Raw genomic sequence first — 18089 nt, 5'->3', positions numbered from 1 at the left:
CAAAATGCAAAGACATAAAAACAATGAAACCAAACAGACTTGTTTTACCATGTTATATTTTAATTTCTGCAGAGACAAAAATGACAAGCAATTTATTTACACAAACCTGTACAAAAGCAAATTAAATTATGTAAAATATCTCATAAATAGAAGTGGACTTGCGTTCAATACACTTTGCCATGTTCAGCTAAGCTGCGTGCATAGTGACTCATATTAAACGATGATAAATTTGTTCCTCAAATTCTATATCAACATCCAAGTCGCAGGACAAATAGTAATGGTTAATATTACAAATCTCATTACACACGGTGAAGGCTATACGAATAGAGGAGAGCGTGGAGAACACACACCTCGGGCGGCAAGATGGAAACATGTCGATGGCAGGTACTTCCTGTTTTCTGGTTAAAAAAAAAAAAAGTGTTTTTTTAGCAGCAGTGAAAAAACTCAGTGTATTCAATAGATGCCAATGTATGGCATTTTTTTTCTTTCATGTCTCCTCTTTTTGTCTGGGGTTCACTCTGCAGCGTCTTTGTTCCCATCTGATCTAGAAATTCAATGCATCACCTCACAGTATCATAGCAAACATCATCTTATTTGTAGGAAAGGGTTTCATCACTGACTGATATGCATATACTGAAAACCCGGGCATGAGTGCTGCGCCGCTCGGCACATCCCGAGGTATGTGTTCTGTCAGCGACTCTCCCCCTGCAGCTTTTTTTCACCCTACTTCCACTCCTCCTAGTAAACCGTCACATTAGCATTTTTATCTCTAGGCTCCCTCAACTCCGAGCAGTCAAATGTCTCCAAGCAATTTTTTTTTCTCCCTTTCCCGCCGCTTCTATCTCTCTATGCTTCTATATTCAGTCCTAGAGCTTGTTTCATGCACAAAGAAGGTTACTTGACCTCTGATGTCATACATGTACATGAGTGAAACACGACAAAAAAATCCATTATATCATTATTATTACTACCAACAAGCAACTTTTTGAATGTACCTGTACTCATTCGGTAATGCACTATGCTAGGAATGGATATTTCAACAAGATCAGTGAACGAGTAGACCTACAGGGCTCACTGACGTTTGACCGGTTGTCCTCCGAGAAGCCTTTTGACATCATGGGATTTCATCTAAGATATGCAAATGTATTATTTTTTCAGTCCGTTCTTAAATGTCACCCCAATTTTGTTATGTATGCACCATTCCGAACCAACATTTAATCATACCAATTGGTATAAAAAGGCACAATTGCATATTTGCATTCACTCTAGTATTTTTTTTTTTTTTTTTTACATTTTTTTTAGTTTTTCAGAAGCACTCTAAATATACAAAGTGGCACCAGATAAAGAAAAAAAAAGTTAAACACATAGTACATCGTCATGATCATTTCCACGGTTTTTGACTGTTAAAAGTGTGACAAATATGGGATTACAAAGTAAAATACAAGATAAAAAATATAAAACATATGAAAGATTTTGGATTTGTGTGGTGATATATGATCAAAAAATAAAAAGATGTACTAAGTTGTACTACATGTTTCTTTAGGTATAACAAAAGCAAGCAACAAGGTGGATTTCCATGTTTACAGGGATTTTTTTGTACATTTTGTTTTACAGTTTTTTTTTCCTTCTCAGTAAGTGAAGTAAGTTCCCATTAAACGTGCAGTAAAAAGTAAATATTCATGTATACAGTTGATAAGTATAGGAGCACTTTCTTTCGAACAACGAGTAAGTACTTACAGACTATTAGATCGCCGGGATGCGGAAAAAAGCAGCTCCGGTTCAAAAAACCAAAGGGGTTTTGCTAACATACAAAAAAAGTTCCATTGCATCTGATTTTCTTTTGCTTTTATTACACTCGTGAGATTTGCGCCTCAGTTGTAGCTGCGAGAAAAGAAACACCACCGTAGACAGGCAGACATTGTCGTGTGTTTTCTTATCTCAATCCTTCGTGATAAAAATCCTTCATGTGATGTGTTCTTAAAGCCCCAACAAAAAGGTATTTTTGTGTGTTAACAGGGGGAATGCTTCATCTTGTTTACGAAGCTTTGGTTTCACCATTTTTCAGCCTGTAATTTAAAAAAAAAAAAACTCCCGATATAGTTACAGACGTTGCGTTTTTGATTGTTCTCCATTGAGCTGATTCTTACATTCGTGCTCAAAGATGCCATTATGGAAAGCAACATCTACTAAAAAAAGGACCCCTACAAGGATGTCACCTTGAAGGCTTGAGGAGAAGTGAAAAAGAAGTCGTTGGTCACGTGTACATTATGATATTTATTGCTCAGTCTATCACACAACAAGAAAGGAAAAAAACAGTAAAAAGCTGTCCTTGCAGCTGTTTTCAGGATCAGCTTGGCCATGTTTACGCCCTCCTAAGCCTATTATCGGTGTACATCTACAGTATACACTAAATATAGCCTACACACACACACTATATACTGCATATCGGGGGCCCATACACACATACAATTTCAACTGCACCTCCGTAATTTTAATCTCGGCATGCCACGCTGTGTGCTTACCCAGGATTTTCAGTCCGGCGGTGCCACTTGGCCTCAGTTAAATCTGTGTGTCTGCATATGTGAAATTGCAAAAATCAGGGTATTACAAGTCGATATAAACATCCCACTGAGGTGATTCCGAATATGCACGACACATGCCAGCCGATGCGGCGATAGATCATGGCTCTAGGGTTTTGCATCTTGAGGGTTTGGTCGCGCCAATCAACAAACAAGAGGAAGGTAGCAAGACAAAAGGGCGGGGGATATGAGAGCGGTTAGCGTTGTTGCCGTGGTCCAATGTTTATGTACAATGATGGACTTCTCTCACTGGTAGAATCAGTATGTTCGTCAAACCAGCGTTGTCTGAAACAGTTGCAGCAAAATTCCATTGGCTCCAATGTTCATCCGAGAGTCTCCGTTACAAGAGAGACGAGTGTTTTCTGGGTATTTAAAGCTTCCCGTCCTTTTAAGATTCAAACATGGTAAGTTTTGGTCAGCTGTCAGATCGCAAACAGTCAAGTTTCCATAGATCCATAGCTCAGGGTGCTAGAGACCATAGACATTGTGTCCAATATAATGTTGCAACCACTGAACATCATGGCCGCACTTCGGAAATTAAAAAAAAGGCAAACCAGACATTGAAGTCAAAATAGTCCACATGTACAGCTTCTAGAAAAAACACAAAAAGTCTCTTTTGTACATCTTCAGGGGCGTTCATAGGGGACGCAAAGGGAGAGTAATGCATGCATGTATATGTAAAATGATTATTGTACAGATTGACTGTCAAGCAGCAGATCATGTCCCAAGAGCCCGACTCGCCAGTAAAATATCCCAGCAACGCCCCTCAACAGTTCCTCCTCCTCCTTCTTTCTCCCAGGTCATGGCCGGAGTTAGCACTTTAAAAACTGTGTTTGTATCCACGTTTCATTACGGAGCTGTCATCAAAGTCTTTGGAGAAAGTTTACCTTGCAGAACAAGGGTAAAAGCTTCTAGAGCTGTAACGGTGGTGGGTAAGCAGCTACGCTTAGTGTAATGCCTTGTGGTGCGTCTCCTAGCTCACAGGTACACCTCCCGCCGCGTCAGAGTACCGCAGGTTGTGGGCTTGTACTCCCCAGTGGGCGCCAAAGGGATCTCCTCGGTGGGGTGGCCCAGCGTCTCCTCCACGCTTCCCGGCGAGCCGTAGGAAGGCGAACCGAAAGCCTCATAGGAGGAGGAGGAGGAAGCCATCTTCTTGTTGAGCAAGTTGCGGTTGCGGTCGCCCATCATGTGAGCGGCTGTAGGGTCTCCGTTGGCCATGGCGGCCATGGCGAGGGTCTCTTGGCTGCCGGGCTGCTCGGCGCTGCTGCTGCCGCTGCCATTGCCGCTCATGAAAGTGGAAAGCTTTGGTTGTTGGGGGTTGGTGGTTGACTTGGATGGCCGTCGCTCAGGCGACGTGCGCACAGGCATCCAGCAGGAGTCCGAGTGGCCGTACTCGTCACATTCCCGGGTGCACTTGCCAGTCATGGCTACGTCAGGCAAAGGCCGGGAGTCTAGAGGAAGCAGACGGAGAAAAAAGAAGTAAATGATACTGTTTGTCTCACTAAAGTGGGGTATTTAATGATAAACTAACAATTCCTAGCACTTAGTGTTTGGTGTGGTATGTGTCACATGGTTATTATGCCTTCATTAGATGCGTGAATTTGTATTTTTCTCCCTAATCACCGCATCTAAATGTTAATGGAGAAGGTAAAAAAACAATGTCACGATGGTCACCTATTTGTCACAGCCAATGCAAATCAGAATTTTATCACTCGTGAGGAGATTAAGCTTGTGCGGATAAAATTGCATTTTTTTTGTTTTGTTGTTGTTTTTTTTCCATGCAGAAACCACATGACAGAAACGGGAAAACAACGATGAAAACTCCACTGGCTACGACAACAGCCCCAAACTAAAAAACAGTGGCGTGAATCAGAGTTGAAATAATGTCATGCTTCAAAACGTGTTTGTGCTGAGAGGGGAAGGGAGGGAGAGGAAGAAAGGGAGGGGGGCAGCGATGGCGAGAGTAGGGAAGGAGGTCAGTTTGTGTTTTTCAGTCTGATCTAGAGTTCTAAAACACTCTTCAGTCTGTGTGTGTTTGTGAGCACCAACAACACCCTGTTTTCTTATCTGGTGATTGACAGACGGCAATCACATCCTGATCTAAGTAGCTTAATAGCTTTGTGTGGCTAAAGCGCCCTGATATCCTCTTAAATCCACTAATAGGGGTCTTAACCAATTACCTAGCTGGGAGCTGGCCTCAGATTAACTACGTCTACTGTATTATTGTGGAAAGCAAATTATGTTCTTACAATGCTACAGCAGGACAACAGGTTTGACAGACTGTCAATGACTAGTTCAAGAGTTGAAGAGAATTCCCAAATATGCCAAACCAAAGAAGGAGGAAACAGCCCTAAACCAAGTGTTTCGACCATAGTACCAATGTTGGAGGCGTGATTAGTCCTGGGTGTCTGAGGCTTCAGCCCTGAATGTTTTATGAATAGCCCTGGATCTAGATACGGAGGCTACAAATATTTTAAAAAATAAGAATAGGCACAAAATCATTTTGAATAAGCCCCAGATCTAATTATCTGTCATTCCACTCATACTTTAATAAATGTAACTAGTTACTCGGCTTGGGTGGTATTACAGTATACCAGGGTGTTTAGAAATCCCAAAGGTATGTTTTTCAATACCATCATAAATACAGGCGCTCCTCTTTATATTAAACTCATTGTATATATAGTGCACAGCATGCACCACCATGACGTACATGACTTTTGTATTTGTTTATTATCCTTATTGAGGTGAGATTCCTTTTAAACCCCTCTGGGCTTCTTAATCTCACCTGCACAACCTTGACTTCTTTTTTGTTGTCTTGTTTTGTGCAAATAAATTTTAAGTCTAGCAGAAAGACACCATGACACCTGGTATTGGAGGGAGAAGTTTATTTTTTCAAGAAGATTTATTTTGACCAAACTGGAGCTGATGATTGTAGAAACAACTTAGTAACTAGATTATCTGCAAGAGTAACAAGATGTTTGTTTTTTTTCGTGTAGAGTTTGAATAAAGTGTGTTTTATACAGACTTAATGAGGCAGTCAGTCCACTGTTACCGAGAGAAAGCTGAATTCAAAAGGTGTACAGTTGTATTTTTGTGTTTAATAAGTAAAATAGGTGTGAGGATCTTACTTTTGTTAACATTTTGTAGGTTTCTATCGTGTATTTAGTCTCAAAACCTGAAAGTGAGTAACACACTTGCCGCTGGGGAGTGTTAGCACCGCATCCTTAAACCATCAATTATTTTATATCCAAGCCAATTTCCCATTTCATTTTGCATGATTAAAATAAAGATCTACGACTGAAACTGCACTAAACTACTAATGTTCTCCTCATCACAATTCATAAATTATCTGGAAAAAGAAAGAAAAGAAAAAGAAACTTAAATACGATGCTAGAGTGCGTAAAAAAAAAGCATCAAAACAGTTTGTTCATCAAAAAAAAAACAAAAAAAAAGCTCCCATCTCATCAAATCCTCGAAACGCCCCTGATCAATGTTATAGAGATGTAAGATGTAATTTATTCATGACCTGATGTATGGGAAACCAAAATCAAGCAAAAGCGAGGGTGAGTGCAAACCAAGCCAAGCATGCCTTTGCCCATATTTAAAGAAAAAAAACAAAAACCAAGAGTTTGGACCATGGCTTACTTTTAATGCTCTTTTTCTCCTGTAAAAGAAAAAAATAGAACAGAAATCACTCTTTTGCACTTATGCAATAAAATATTTTATGAATATATATATTGTATGGTGAACCTTGAGCAGCATTGGAAACTAAAAGACAACAGTGTTATGCAGAGCAGACACATGGCTGAGGACACAATGCGGCCAAGACAAGGACAGCAAAGGAAGAGGAGACAGGGAGAATGTACTGATTCGAGTGTTTAATCAACAAATGAATCACCCTGAATGCCTTTCAGCAAAACATATTACTTCAAGAGTGCCATTCCTGCGCCAGAAATCCTTTTTCCACTAAATACCTATCAGAATCCATTTTCATGTCACAAATTACCTTCGTAAAGCATCAGCTAATGATTGCCAGTCAATATATAGCTAAAGCCTCGGGGAGCAACTGCCACTTGATGGAAAAATCAAATAAGTTTTTGTCATTAGTGAGCCCAAACAACTGAGCGGCTGTGTTTAATGAAATGTAAATAGTGAAATAAATGAGAAGAAAGGCAACAAAATGCGATGTGAAATGATAAAAAGTGGCGATGGATCATGTCTTCCTCTCCCTCCCTATTCTACAACTTGACAAACACAGCCATCAAAGAGACAAGCGGATCCCAGGTACTGATTGTCTTTCTCATTTACACCTACGATTGAGCCATCAGGCTACCCACAATGCACGGCAGCTCTCATGAGGCCCCGCTTGCGCCCTGCTCCTGAATGCTCATCCAATTGCCTCCTCGCCCCATTCAGACAAATTGGTGGGGGGAAAAAAATCACTAGCTCTTGTGGGGTAAGCAGCCAACCTTCAGCATCACGTCCCCGCCGCCGCCATGCGCAGTGAGCTGTCGAGGTAGTTAGCCGGTGCTCTGTGTGTTGTGCGCGCCGAAAGGAGGCTGATTATTTCCTAGCCATGGTCCATTGACTCTGTGGGGTTGGTAAAAATGAAGACGTTTCCCACTGAGCTAATGAACTGGGCTGCTATATCAAAGCAAGAAATGCTGTGTTTTTTTTCTCTTTCTGTCTTCAACAGAGTCACCTCCCCCTGAGGTGGGGCCATCAATATAAGTACTTTAAAACCACTTAAATCCATCTGTCCGTTAGCTGTGGACAAATCAGTACGCAAGTGTCTTCTTCATTCTGGATGAGTACTTTAAAGGGGAAGTTTGATATTTTACAACTTGGACCCTATTTTACCATGTTTTTGTCTTTGTTGTTTTTGTTTTTGTATTTTTTTAATAGGTTCAGTATTGAGGATGCAGTTTACCCATTGGGGCTTGTTTTTACCATCAATTTACGTCCACTTAAAGTGCTATTTTTTGCCACTGACAGCCTCAGGTTGTTTTTCTAAGTGTCTGAAAACATTATGGACATTAAATTAACATTACTCTTTGTTTAAACAGAGTCTGGTAGGTTTGGTGATAGCAATTTTGGAGCTCACTAAAAGGTCTATCTCTGCAGGGATCCTTGCCATGATGTTGTGCAACAGTTGTTAGAAACATCTGAACCTCTCAGTAGCAATAAGAAGCACTTTTAATGAATGTTATTACAAATTGAGCCTGTCAGTGGCAAAAACGAGCACTACTAGTGATGTTGCTCCCATTAGTCACTCAGACGCAAAAACATGGAACTAATGCGGCAGAACTTATTCTTTATCCTTTTTGTTTAGGAATAGCTGTAGATAATTCATTCTAATTTCCAATCAACATGTATCAGTTCGTGTTTTATTTTAGCAAAAATAAAAACATCGCTCTTTGGATTCCCTCACAAACCCTTGCTGGCTTATTTGATTCAGATTTTACTTGAAAATCTAAGAATGTGAGCCATCAGAATAAACGCAATTGCATTTCAATATGGCTGATAGATTTAATTGTAATTGTTTCGAGTATTTCTGTGGAGAAGACACGCAACGTTGCTCCCAAACATATCCATGGGCCCTTTCAAGACCCAATTCAGAAATCAGGACGTAGAAAATATCTTCAAAGAAAAGCCCTAAGAGCACATGCAGCACTGTAGCAGGCTTTTGTTACATATTCACAAACATCCCGCAAGCCCACACCATCAACCATAATGTGGCACAATACAAGTGGGTCACTCGGCTGTGTTAAAAAGCCTCGCTGCAACACTGAGAGCCCAGCAAGAAGGAGGCCCTCCATACCAGGTTACGTCCCCGGGGCTCAGGCCTTGTTGTTTTGGGAGCCAGAAAACCGGTGGCATAGCACGGCCAATGCTCATAATGGCCCATAACGCCATTAGACATCTTTTAAATTCGCTCAAAAGAGGCTTCTGGAAGAGCGAGAGAGGTGGCAATGGTGGATCAGGGAGTGATTGGCAGATGAGTTAGGGGGACGACGGGCAGAGCGGAGCGAGCGGCAGCTTTCCCTGAGATGTAATTCCATATGGACAAAAGTCACGCGCCGCTGAAGTGATGATTACCCAGCGAGACGCCACTGTAGAGCTGAGTTCTGAAATATTTGTGCCTTATGCTATGTCTATATTGAAGACTTTTTGTCTTTTTTGGTCATTTTGTTTGTCTTTGAGGTCATTTTGTCTCTCTTTTGGTAGTTTGTGTCTCATTGTAGTCATTTTGTGTGTCCTTGTTGTCAGTTTGTTTCTCCTTGTGGCCATATTGTGTCTCTTTGTGATCTCTGAGGTAATTGTGTGCCTTTTTTGGTCAGTTTGCGTCTCTTTGTAGTCATTTTGTGTCTCTTAGATGATATTTTGTGTCTTTTTTTGTTGCTTTGTCTCTCGTTGTCATTTTGTGTATCCTTGTGTTTATTTTGTGTCCCTCTGACATCATTGTGTTTCTTTTTTGGTCACCTTGTGGCTGTTTTGTGTGTGTTTGAGGTCATTTTGAGACTCTTTGATGAGCAGCAGCTTTCCCTGAGATGTAATTCCATATGTACAAAATTCGCACATTGCCGAAGTGATGATTACCCAGCAAGACGCCGCAGTAGAGCCGCGCTCCGAGATATTTGTGCTTCACACTGTGTCTATAGCGAAGACTTTGTGCAAGAAAGCAGCCTGAAAGTGGGCCAGTGGCTGCACTGGTTGAGCTGCGGCTTTTCTTAGCAGGCTTTAGTCAGCCACCCTATCAGCTGACTAGCTTACACTCTGGGATATTTCAAAGAACCTCCACTGCCGGGGTACAGTAGCAATTTGATGCGGCGTCTTTAGCGCTCGCTAAGATGTTGCAGTGGTAAGAGGGGAGAAAAAAAATGGAGGCTTAGACTGTCATCGCTTCTGGCCATACGCACACTAATGTCTGTTGCGTGGGCATTTCTGGGCACTTAAAGTTTAGTGTGTTTGTTTGTGTCATAGTACTGTACACTGTGTTTTCCCTGTAGCATGTCAGCAAGTCCACATGCCAGTCCGCATTCGTCCGCGTCACCAGTGCTTTTTGAGCATCCCCTGCACCATCACTTCCTCCTCTCTATATTTCGCTGAAGCTCCACAACCTTTTGGCCTGTCTTTTTCCGGCCGGCAGATTCAACCCAAACAGCTGAGGTACTGCGAGGAAAAAAAAGAGACTGGGAGGGAAAAGGAGACAAAACAGAGGTGATGTGCCTGCGTGCATTTTTTTGTCTGCGCTGTGTCTTTGACAGACATTGCAGCTGGCTGGACAGCAGATAGGGATCAGAGCAGGAAGGGAGGAGGAGGGCATGTGGAGGAGGACGAAGACAGGGGTGATGTAAAGAGAATAAAGGAGAGAGAGAGAGAAGGAGGGAGAGTGTGTGCTGAGTATAGCAGGGTCAGGGCCTGGGAGAAGGGAAACAGCAGATTGAGTGGAGAAGACAGCATGGCTGCCTCTGGGCCGTCACAGGCCAAACACACTGCCAAAGAGAGCAGTGGAGAGGAGAGGAGAGTCGGGGAGACAGGAGGAGAGGAGAACGAATTGAGGACATTAGCAAAGACAGGAGGAGAGGACAGCAGAAGAGCACAGGAGTGATGATAACTTTGAGAACAGTAGATGTAGTGTGCGAGAAAAAATAACTCCTGGTAGCATGTGATCTCACACGTTAACTCATCAATGCAAAGACCTCGATTTAGCCTTCAAATTATCTCGAACAAAGAGGTCCAGTGTGCAGGTAGACGGCAGATGACACTCTCCTCTCCATTAACTCTATCTAATATACTTCAGCATGGACGGATGATTATGAGACAACGGGGACCCGGGCACAGACATGCAAAAATCCCCACCACCTTTCCGATACAAAAGCAAGAAAAAGAGACTTAATAGTTTTTCTTGTCTTTGAAGTCATGGTGCGTCTTTTTGTGTTCTTTTTTTGTCTTATCTTTGCACATTATGTGTTGTAGCCACTTTGTGTGTTATTGAGGTTATTTTGTGTCTCTTTGTGGTTATTTTGTGGTCTTCTTGAAGTAAATTTACATCTTTTCTCATTTTGTGTCTATTTTGTTCTTTGTATGTATCATTGGAGGTCATTTCTTGTCTCTTTGTAGTCTCTTTGTCTCTGATGTTTTGGGGCATTGTTTTCCCCATTTTGTGTCTTTTTGTAGTTTATATTTGTCTCTTTAAGGGTTATTTTTGTCTCTTTGTGGCATTTTTTGTCTCAGTATAGTCATTTTTTTCATCTTTTTTAGGTCATTTTGTGGCTCTTTGGGGTCATTTTGTGTCTCTCTGTGGTTGTTTTGCACCTTTTTGTAGTAATTTTGTGTCTCTTTGCAGTCCTTCTACGTCTCTTTCAGTCTTTTTGAGTCCCTTCCTTGTCAGTATGTCTTAACTTCAGTGACATTTTTGCCAGTAAAGCTCAGGAGGGGCCTTGACTATTTGCACCACCTGTGCCCGTTTTGTCCGCTCAGCAATCCATCCTTGTATTTCCATCACATTCCCTAGATTAAGAAAACTAAAAATCACTTTAACCTCCAAATGTCATTTACACGCGTCCACATGGTTTCAATTTTGAAGGCAAAATTGAACATCTTCTAAATCAAGACGAGGAAAAAGAAAGTTTTCAGGGCAAGAAAAAAGGCGCGAGAGGGCGCCTGTGTGAGAACAGTGAGTCTGCCTTGGAAATGGGCTTGTGATTGCCTCGCGCCCCTCATCAAAGGCCTCCCTGTACGGACAGATCTATTTCACACGGCGGAGCAATCAGCGCGAAGATGACAGTGTACATTGCTGGGTGTCATACAGATTACTCAGTGCGGGGCTGAGGGAGGGAAAATGAAATATTTATCCTGAAAAACCAGCTGTTGGAAATACTCGTGACAAAATAGAAGAGGAGAAAGAAAAGGAGACAAATGGAAAGTGATACCAGGAGACAGCAGAAAGAAAGAGAGACAGAGATAGGAATGAAACTCAAAACAACACCAAAGGAAGCCGCAGTTTCTCTGCAGTCGTCTTTCTTGTTTCTCCCCTTCTACTCTTTCTCGCCTCTAATAGGGTCCCATTTAATTAGGTGAAACTTGCCGACTAATTATGGTGTGAGAGCTAGTCTCACTGTGTTTGGCTGCCTCGCTTTGCAGGGCCCCCGTGGCATCGCCTCGCAGCTGAGAGGTCCTCAGCATCAAAGACAGACGGGCGCACTCGGTGCCGCTGAATACACACGACTAAAGGTGGCTGTGGGGAATGAAAGGAAGGAAACGGAGGAGAAGGAGAGGCCTAAGAGGAGAAAATAAGGTGAGAGAGGAAATGTAGGAGCGTCGAGAAAAAGAATAGGTGCTAAATTATTAACGGCGTGACGGCGAGTTCAGACAGAACAATATCCACAGGAGAAAGCGATATTTGTCTTTCTCTTGCTGAGATGTTTGCCAGACAATTAAGAAGGGATAGATGGAGGAAGATACGCAGTGGTGCAAGGGAAAATGAGAACAAAAGGGGGAGTCCTGGGGAGCGATGACCTTTGAAAGCGCAAGTCATGGCGCGCACCGCCAGCGACGACATTAATTGATTGCATTAACGTCAACGGAGGAGATTTCTTCTGTGGCACAGCAAGTTTAATCCAAACCTAAAATGTGTAACCCCCATTAGTTCAGATAAGATCCTGTTAGCAGGGGGCCAATTTGATCGAAGTAGCAGGAAATAACATATTTTTTTGTGTCTTTTAATTATTGTTCTTTATATAAGACATGATTATTAATCCTTAAAGGTGACCTAGGATGTTCATTTTTAGGTTATTACTTGTATTTTGGGTTCCTACTAGAGCATGGTCTATTGCTTTAATGTTAAAAAACACTTTGTTTTCCTCATACTGTCTGTGCTGGAACATCCTCTGTCTGAAACACTCAATTGTAGAGCCTGTCTCTTTGAGTCACCCTCCCAAAAAATCCCAGTCTGCTGTGAATGGTCAGCGTTTCATGTGTCTGCATCTCAGCAACTCTGCACCATCATTGCGGCTTTAGGAAATTACTGTAATGACATATAGCGGGGAGTAATTAACAAAATCTGCAGCTAAGATTACAAGTTTCCTTGGCATTTGCATGTGGCTACATGTAGCTGTGTACTTGAAGCTCATGAAGGACTTTAACAGAACATAGTGTCAGTGTCTAGCTTCAAAAATCACCAATAAAAGCTTCTAAACTAAAATCTTCACAAATGGACTATTCCAGCTGGAATATGATCTGAAATCTCAGAGAAGTTAACAACATCAGCATCCAAGATTGCATGTTTTACTGACTTTAGCATGTAGCTACAGGTAGCAGTGGACTTGCAGCTGAAATTGGCAACACTTTCTACCATGAAATATCATGAATACATGCTTCGAAACAAAAATCTTAACAACTTAACATGTTTCAGCAGGAATATGATCAGAAATGTAGGAGAAATTAACAGCACTGGAAACTAAGATTACATGTTTCCCTAATGTTAGCATGTAGCTACATGTAGCAGTGAACCTACAGCCAAGAAATGACTAAAGCAAAGTAGAGCAGCACTCTCTATCATAGCAAATACCTACTTAAAGGTTCTGAAATAAAATCTACACAACTGTACATGCTGGATTATGCAACAAAATCGTGGGAGAACTCAACAACATTGGCAACCACGATTACATGTTTACCTGATGTTAGCATGTAGCTACATCTAGCAGTGAACTTGTAGGGGAACAATGACTGTAACAGCTAAAAGTGACACTCTTACCAAGAAAAATCAGCAATAAAAACTTAAACCAAAACCTCCACAATAAAACATGTTCCAGCAGGAGTCTGATGCAAAATTAGGAGGAAATTAACATCATCTGCAACCAAGATCACGTTTCTCTCGTGATAACATGTAGCCTCATCTAAAATTGTATGTTATGTAAACACTTGCAGTAGTGCGACTGGAGCAGATGACCATATAAAGAAATCTGATTGGAAAAACCTTTCCTTAAGAATGATCTGAAGACTGAGGTTTTTGCTCACATGGATTACTTTTACACACATTTACCTCGTTATTTGAATATTTGGACACTTTTGATATGAACATCCGACGTAGTAGCATACGACAGAAAATAACGAAAAGCATAGTAGCTCTTCTTTACTGTTTCATACTAATAACACCCTGCATTTTCAACATCTTTCCATATAACCTTTTTCTGGCTCCAGCAGTGCTGCTTATAGGCCAGCTGGAGGAATGCTGTTGAAAGTGGCAGCAGGTGATCTATTCTCTGCCTTCTGAGTGCCTTCAAGTATTTACTGCCTGGCAAGGGCAACTAAGGGAAAAATCTTGAACCCCCCCCGCTGCCGCCATGCCTCGAGAGGTGCAGGACAGGCACGTAGAAAAACAGAAAACAGAGACGAGAGGGAGAGTGAGTGAGTGAGTGAGTGAGTGAGGGGAAAGATACAGAGCCCTGATCGAGTTTTGTAATGAGCTGTCACCTCCTTTTGCCTCGCCTTTCGAGATGCCCAACCCCTGCCAGGAACAAAGACTCAGCATAAAACATCCACATGAGGCCATCGAGCACTTATAGGAGAATCTTCCTACACTCTTAGAGAAAAAAGTGCTAACTAGAGCATATAGAGTTCTTTAGCTTGTTCTTGTAGGATACCTTTTTTGGTTCTTCCTAGAACCTTTTATTGATCTACCACTAGGAGCTGCTTTAGAGGCAGCTTCCAAGAACCCAGCATAAAGAAATCATCTGAGAAAGGTTCCAGGTTCCTCTCTGGGTGGTTCTGTCCAGAACCCTTCCTATTCTGAAAGGTGCTAACAAGAACCAGTCCAAGAAGTTTTACCAAGAACGCTCTAGTACCCCAGAGGTTTTGTCTAAAACCCACCCTGGGGACTCTATTGAGAACCCTTTCATATTGTAAAGATTTCATTTAGAACCCATTTATGGGGTTCTTCTGAAACCCTTTACTACTCCAAGGGTTTCATCTAGAACCTATCCAGGGGATTTTATCAAAAACTCTTTAATGTTTCAAGGACTTCCACTAGAATCCACATAGGGGGTTCTATTGTGAAGCCTTAAATATTCCAAGGGTGGTCATTTACAACCCACACAGGGGGTTCTACTGAGAACCCTTTTGTATTCCAAGGATTTCATCTAGATTCATCTAGATCTAGGTTCAAAAAATAGTAATTGCGAATGACGATATAATAGCAAATGGTTCAGAGGCCCTTCAGGATGAACCATTTTGGAACCTCTATTTCTAAGAGTGTGGGCTATATGTAGGTAGATCATGACATCACTTCCCTTTTATTTTCCCCCTTTCAGCTGCCGCCTTCACTGTCACCAGCAGCACAATAACGCTGCAGGTCGGCATTATGGGTATGATATGGCTGCATTTCTCTTCCAGCAGGGTCAATACTCTTTCTGCAATAATGAATGTACTGCGGCTTGCTCCTGAGGTAATTAATTGAGGGGAGATTAACTAGCATAATTTCATTCTGGTGACGATCTCTCAGCAAATTATCAAATGCGGCTTGCACTCTCTCTCCCCTCTGCACACATGCTCTCTCTCCGGGTCTCAACCTCTCTCTGCCCATTTGAACAGTCAGCACTCAAGCCTGAGAGCCCATAAATAAAGTGTCCCTGCATGTCATGCTCCCTCATTCATCTTGCATGCATATGAGCGCGCACACATGCATGTGCAGAGCGAAGCTTGGCTGTCGCTGGAAGCATATTTTCTCTCTCGCAGGTGCACAAAAGAAATGTAAACACCCCATACTGTGTCCTTAGATCACTGCTGACCCTTAACATCATCTATAAGCAGAGCAACAACAGGATGATGTGGAGAGGAGAGAAGCAGCAGCCCCTTTTTACATAATGATTGCACTACAGGGCCACTACTTTTACCAACAACGGCTTTATTGCACTCCACTGTGTGATTTTAGATAGTATGCCGACATCACAGAAGAAAAAAAAGGCGTGATGTTAAACACAACAGTGTCAGCCACTAGTGTGACATACAGCTAATATACACATCGGCAGTGCTTCAAAAACAACAGTGGAATGAACATGGCAGTAGAGTGCTGCAGGAATTAGTCCTAAAATCAGCCTACAGAAAAACGTCATCCCTGGGCTGGTACTCTGCTTGGAGGGTAAGGAACTCCGAAATCTCTTTCTTTTTTTTCCCTGATTTGCTGACATTTACTACCACTATCCTTCATCCAACGTCATTGTCTTGTGCCAGCTTAATTTCTTTTAAAAACATGGGAAAGAGGGCAATGAGCAACTTGGCTAGAAAGAAATTGCAAGAAATTAGTAGATTTAGAAAGTTATTGTTAAAAAATAAATAAAAAGAAATTTGAGGGTTTTTTTTTTTTTGTTTTTTTTTTTTACAGATTTACAATAATTTCTTAAGCACTTATTTCAATTTCCTTTTCCTTTTAATTGGCTCAAGTTTCAAATGTGGTAGGTCGCCCATTAACATCTCATCGTCAAAATGTAACACCCATGATCCCGCGCTGCCGGCCGTCCTGTTCATAGAAAAAATACTTTTCTGCACTGTTACTACCTCCTGAGCCAAGAGACAACTCTGCAATCGCACCACAGAACCACGTGTCATTCCTGCCTTGAACAGGCAGTGTAAAAGGGGCTAGACTGAGTCATTCATTTTGCCAATAATGGCTCCCTGCCACACACAAAACTACTCAAAAACACCTCCAAAATCCACACACGTCTTAAAAAGAAAGGGATTTTCTCATCACGGCTTTCATATTATCCTTTAACACTTATAATCACCTTTAGCGGCTCACATCTTTGTACATGTAATTCATTCATGCTCAAAAAAATACCCAATTACAGTGTAAAATAAAGTACTGTGTCACCCCCCTTCTCTCTTTCTGTGTGCTGTTTGCTTCAACACGGCACTCTGAGCTTCTACAAAACACTCTGGAAAACCCGTGCGGATTAGCATTAGCCGCTGTGCTATGGTGCACACATGCAACACTGCTAGCAGCCGATAAAACAATATGGCATTCTCGGGGCTCGTTTTCACACCACACAGACACTGTGGCAAACCTTACAGTAGCCATGCATTGTGTGTGTGTGTGCGTGTGCATTTGTGTGTGTGGATGCTCGGCATTCCCAGGCACGGACAAAAAAAGACAAGCACACAGCATTATTTGATAAGACAAGCACAGATTCAGGATGAAGAGGTAGTGGATGTGTAGAAAATGGTAGGGCTTTTACTGAGCTACTGTGTGAGCGAGGGGTTAAATCAGTTAAAAATGTGTTTTTTTTATTGTTTATTATTCCTCTAAATTCTTCTTCTCTCTCACACATACACACCAACCCCCCGTCTCTCTCTCCAGTCTTTAGAAAAAGAAGTGTCATTGCTTCTCCTCCACTGTTACTCTTATCGCACACTCGCAGGCGCACTCACACAATAGCATGTTTTACACCATTAAATGGTTATTTGTCAAAATACAATTTCGATTAAATCCCCAACTAAAAAAAAAAAAAACAGGGGGAAAAGTGTGTGATTTCTGCTTTTTACCAGTGGTGGAAATAAGAGAAAACATCTAAATCATGCTTATAGGCACATAAGGAAAGAGGTAAGGGACTGTTCGTTATTTATCAAAGGAGGGAGGCCCGGGGTGTGACACAAGATTTACACAAGATTTTTTTTTTTTTTTAATCTTGACCCTCCCCTTTTTTCTATGGTGCAAGATTTTTGGGAGGGGGGTGAATTGTTGATGAAATAATTTTTATTGTTATGATTATTGTTTATTTATTATTTATTATTATATTATTATTATTATTATTATTATTATTACATATATACATAGAAATATATAATTTTAAGATTCAAACTTTCTGATCAAAGAGTTCACAGCACATGGTTTGTCAAAGTCTTGAAATCTGAGAATTCAACAATAATTTCTGCTTTTACAATTTCTTGCTATGGTAAATTGTGTAATTTTAGCTATTGCTTCCATGGCTTCCAAACCTGCAATTCAGCAGTAAATAATATTCATGATACAGCCACATAAAGTTAAAGTCCCCTGCCATATGCCAAAACAACAAAAACATACAATAAGTCCCTCCTCCCCAGTATGTAAAAAATAATCTGCCACGCCTCCCCTGATTTGCTTCACGCTCATAAATAATGAGCAGTCCCTAAGAGTTTTGTAAAAATGACCAGGGCTAATTTAAAAAATATGATTGCAACTGCAGCTTTGGTGGACTTTTTATCTTAAAATGAATGGTGACTGCACAGACAATACTTCATTTTCAGCCCTAAGCAGCACATGAAATATGAAGAAGAGGTATAATACCACTTGGCAAAGACACTCATAACAGTAGCAACTAATTTGCATCAGAATTTCATTATGTGCCTCAAATTTAGCATGACCTACATATCACAAATAATGCTGCATAACTCGTATAAAATAAAAGTCCTCCCGACACAAAATCTCTCTCAGCGCCTTGTGTCTCAAACAGAGCTTCCACTTGTGGCGGGCTA

At 41.4% G+C, this 18089-nt stretch overlaps 1 protein-coding gene across 5 annotated transcripts in view; it reads right to left on the bottom strand.

The window, feature by feature from the left end:
- Positions 1-822: 822 nt before the first annotated feature.
- pcdh7b (protocadherin 7b) overlaps positions 823-18089 on the bottom strand; it is a 156746-nt gene continuing 139479 nt past the window's right edge. For 2 of the 5 annotated variants that reach the window (XM_042512087.1, XM_042512088.1), the window contains exon 3: positions 823-4030. In XM_042512087.1, the coding sequence (XP_042368021.1) occupies positions 3558-4030 (473 nt within the window). In that variant the 3' untranslated portion in view covers positions 823-3557. Of the gene's footprint in view, positions 4031-6224; positions 6244-18089 lie in introns of all 5 variants that reach the window. The other 3 variants (XM_042512089.1, XM_042512090.1, XM_042512091.1) reach the window with 3 other exon arrangements.

This window comes from Plectropomus leopardus, chromosome 23, assembly GCF_008729295.1.
Source record: "Plectropomus leopardus isolate mb chromosome 23, YSFRI_Pleo_2.0, whole genome shotgun sequence".
NCBI classification, from domain to species: Eukaryota; Metazoa; Chordata; class Actinopteri; order Perciformes; family Serranidae; genus Plectropomus; species Plectropomus leopardus.
This window is presented reverse-complemented; position numbering and strand designations above follow the sequence as displayed.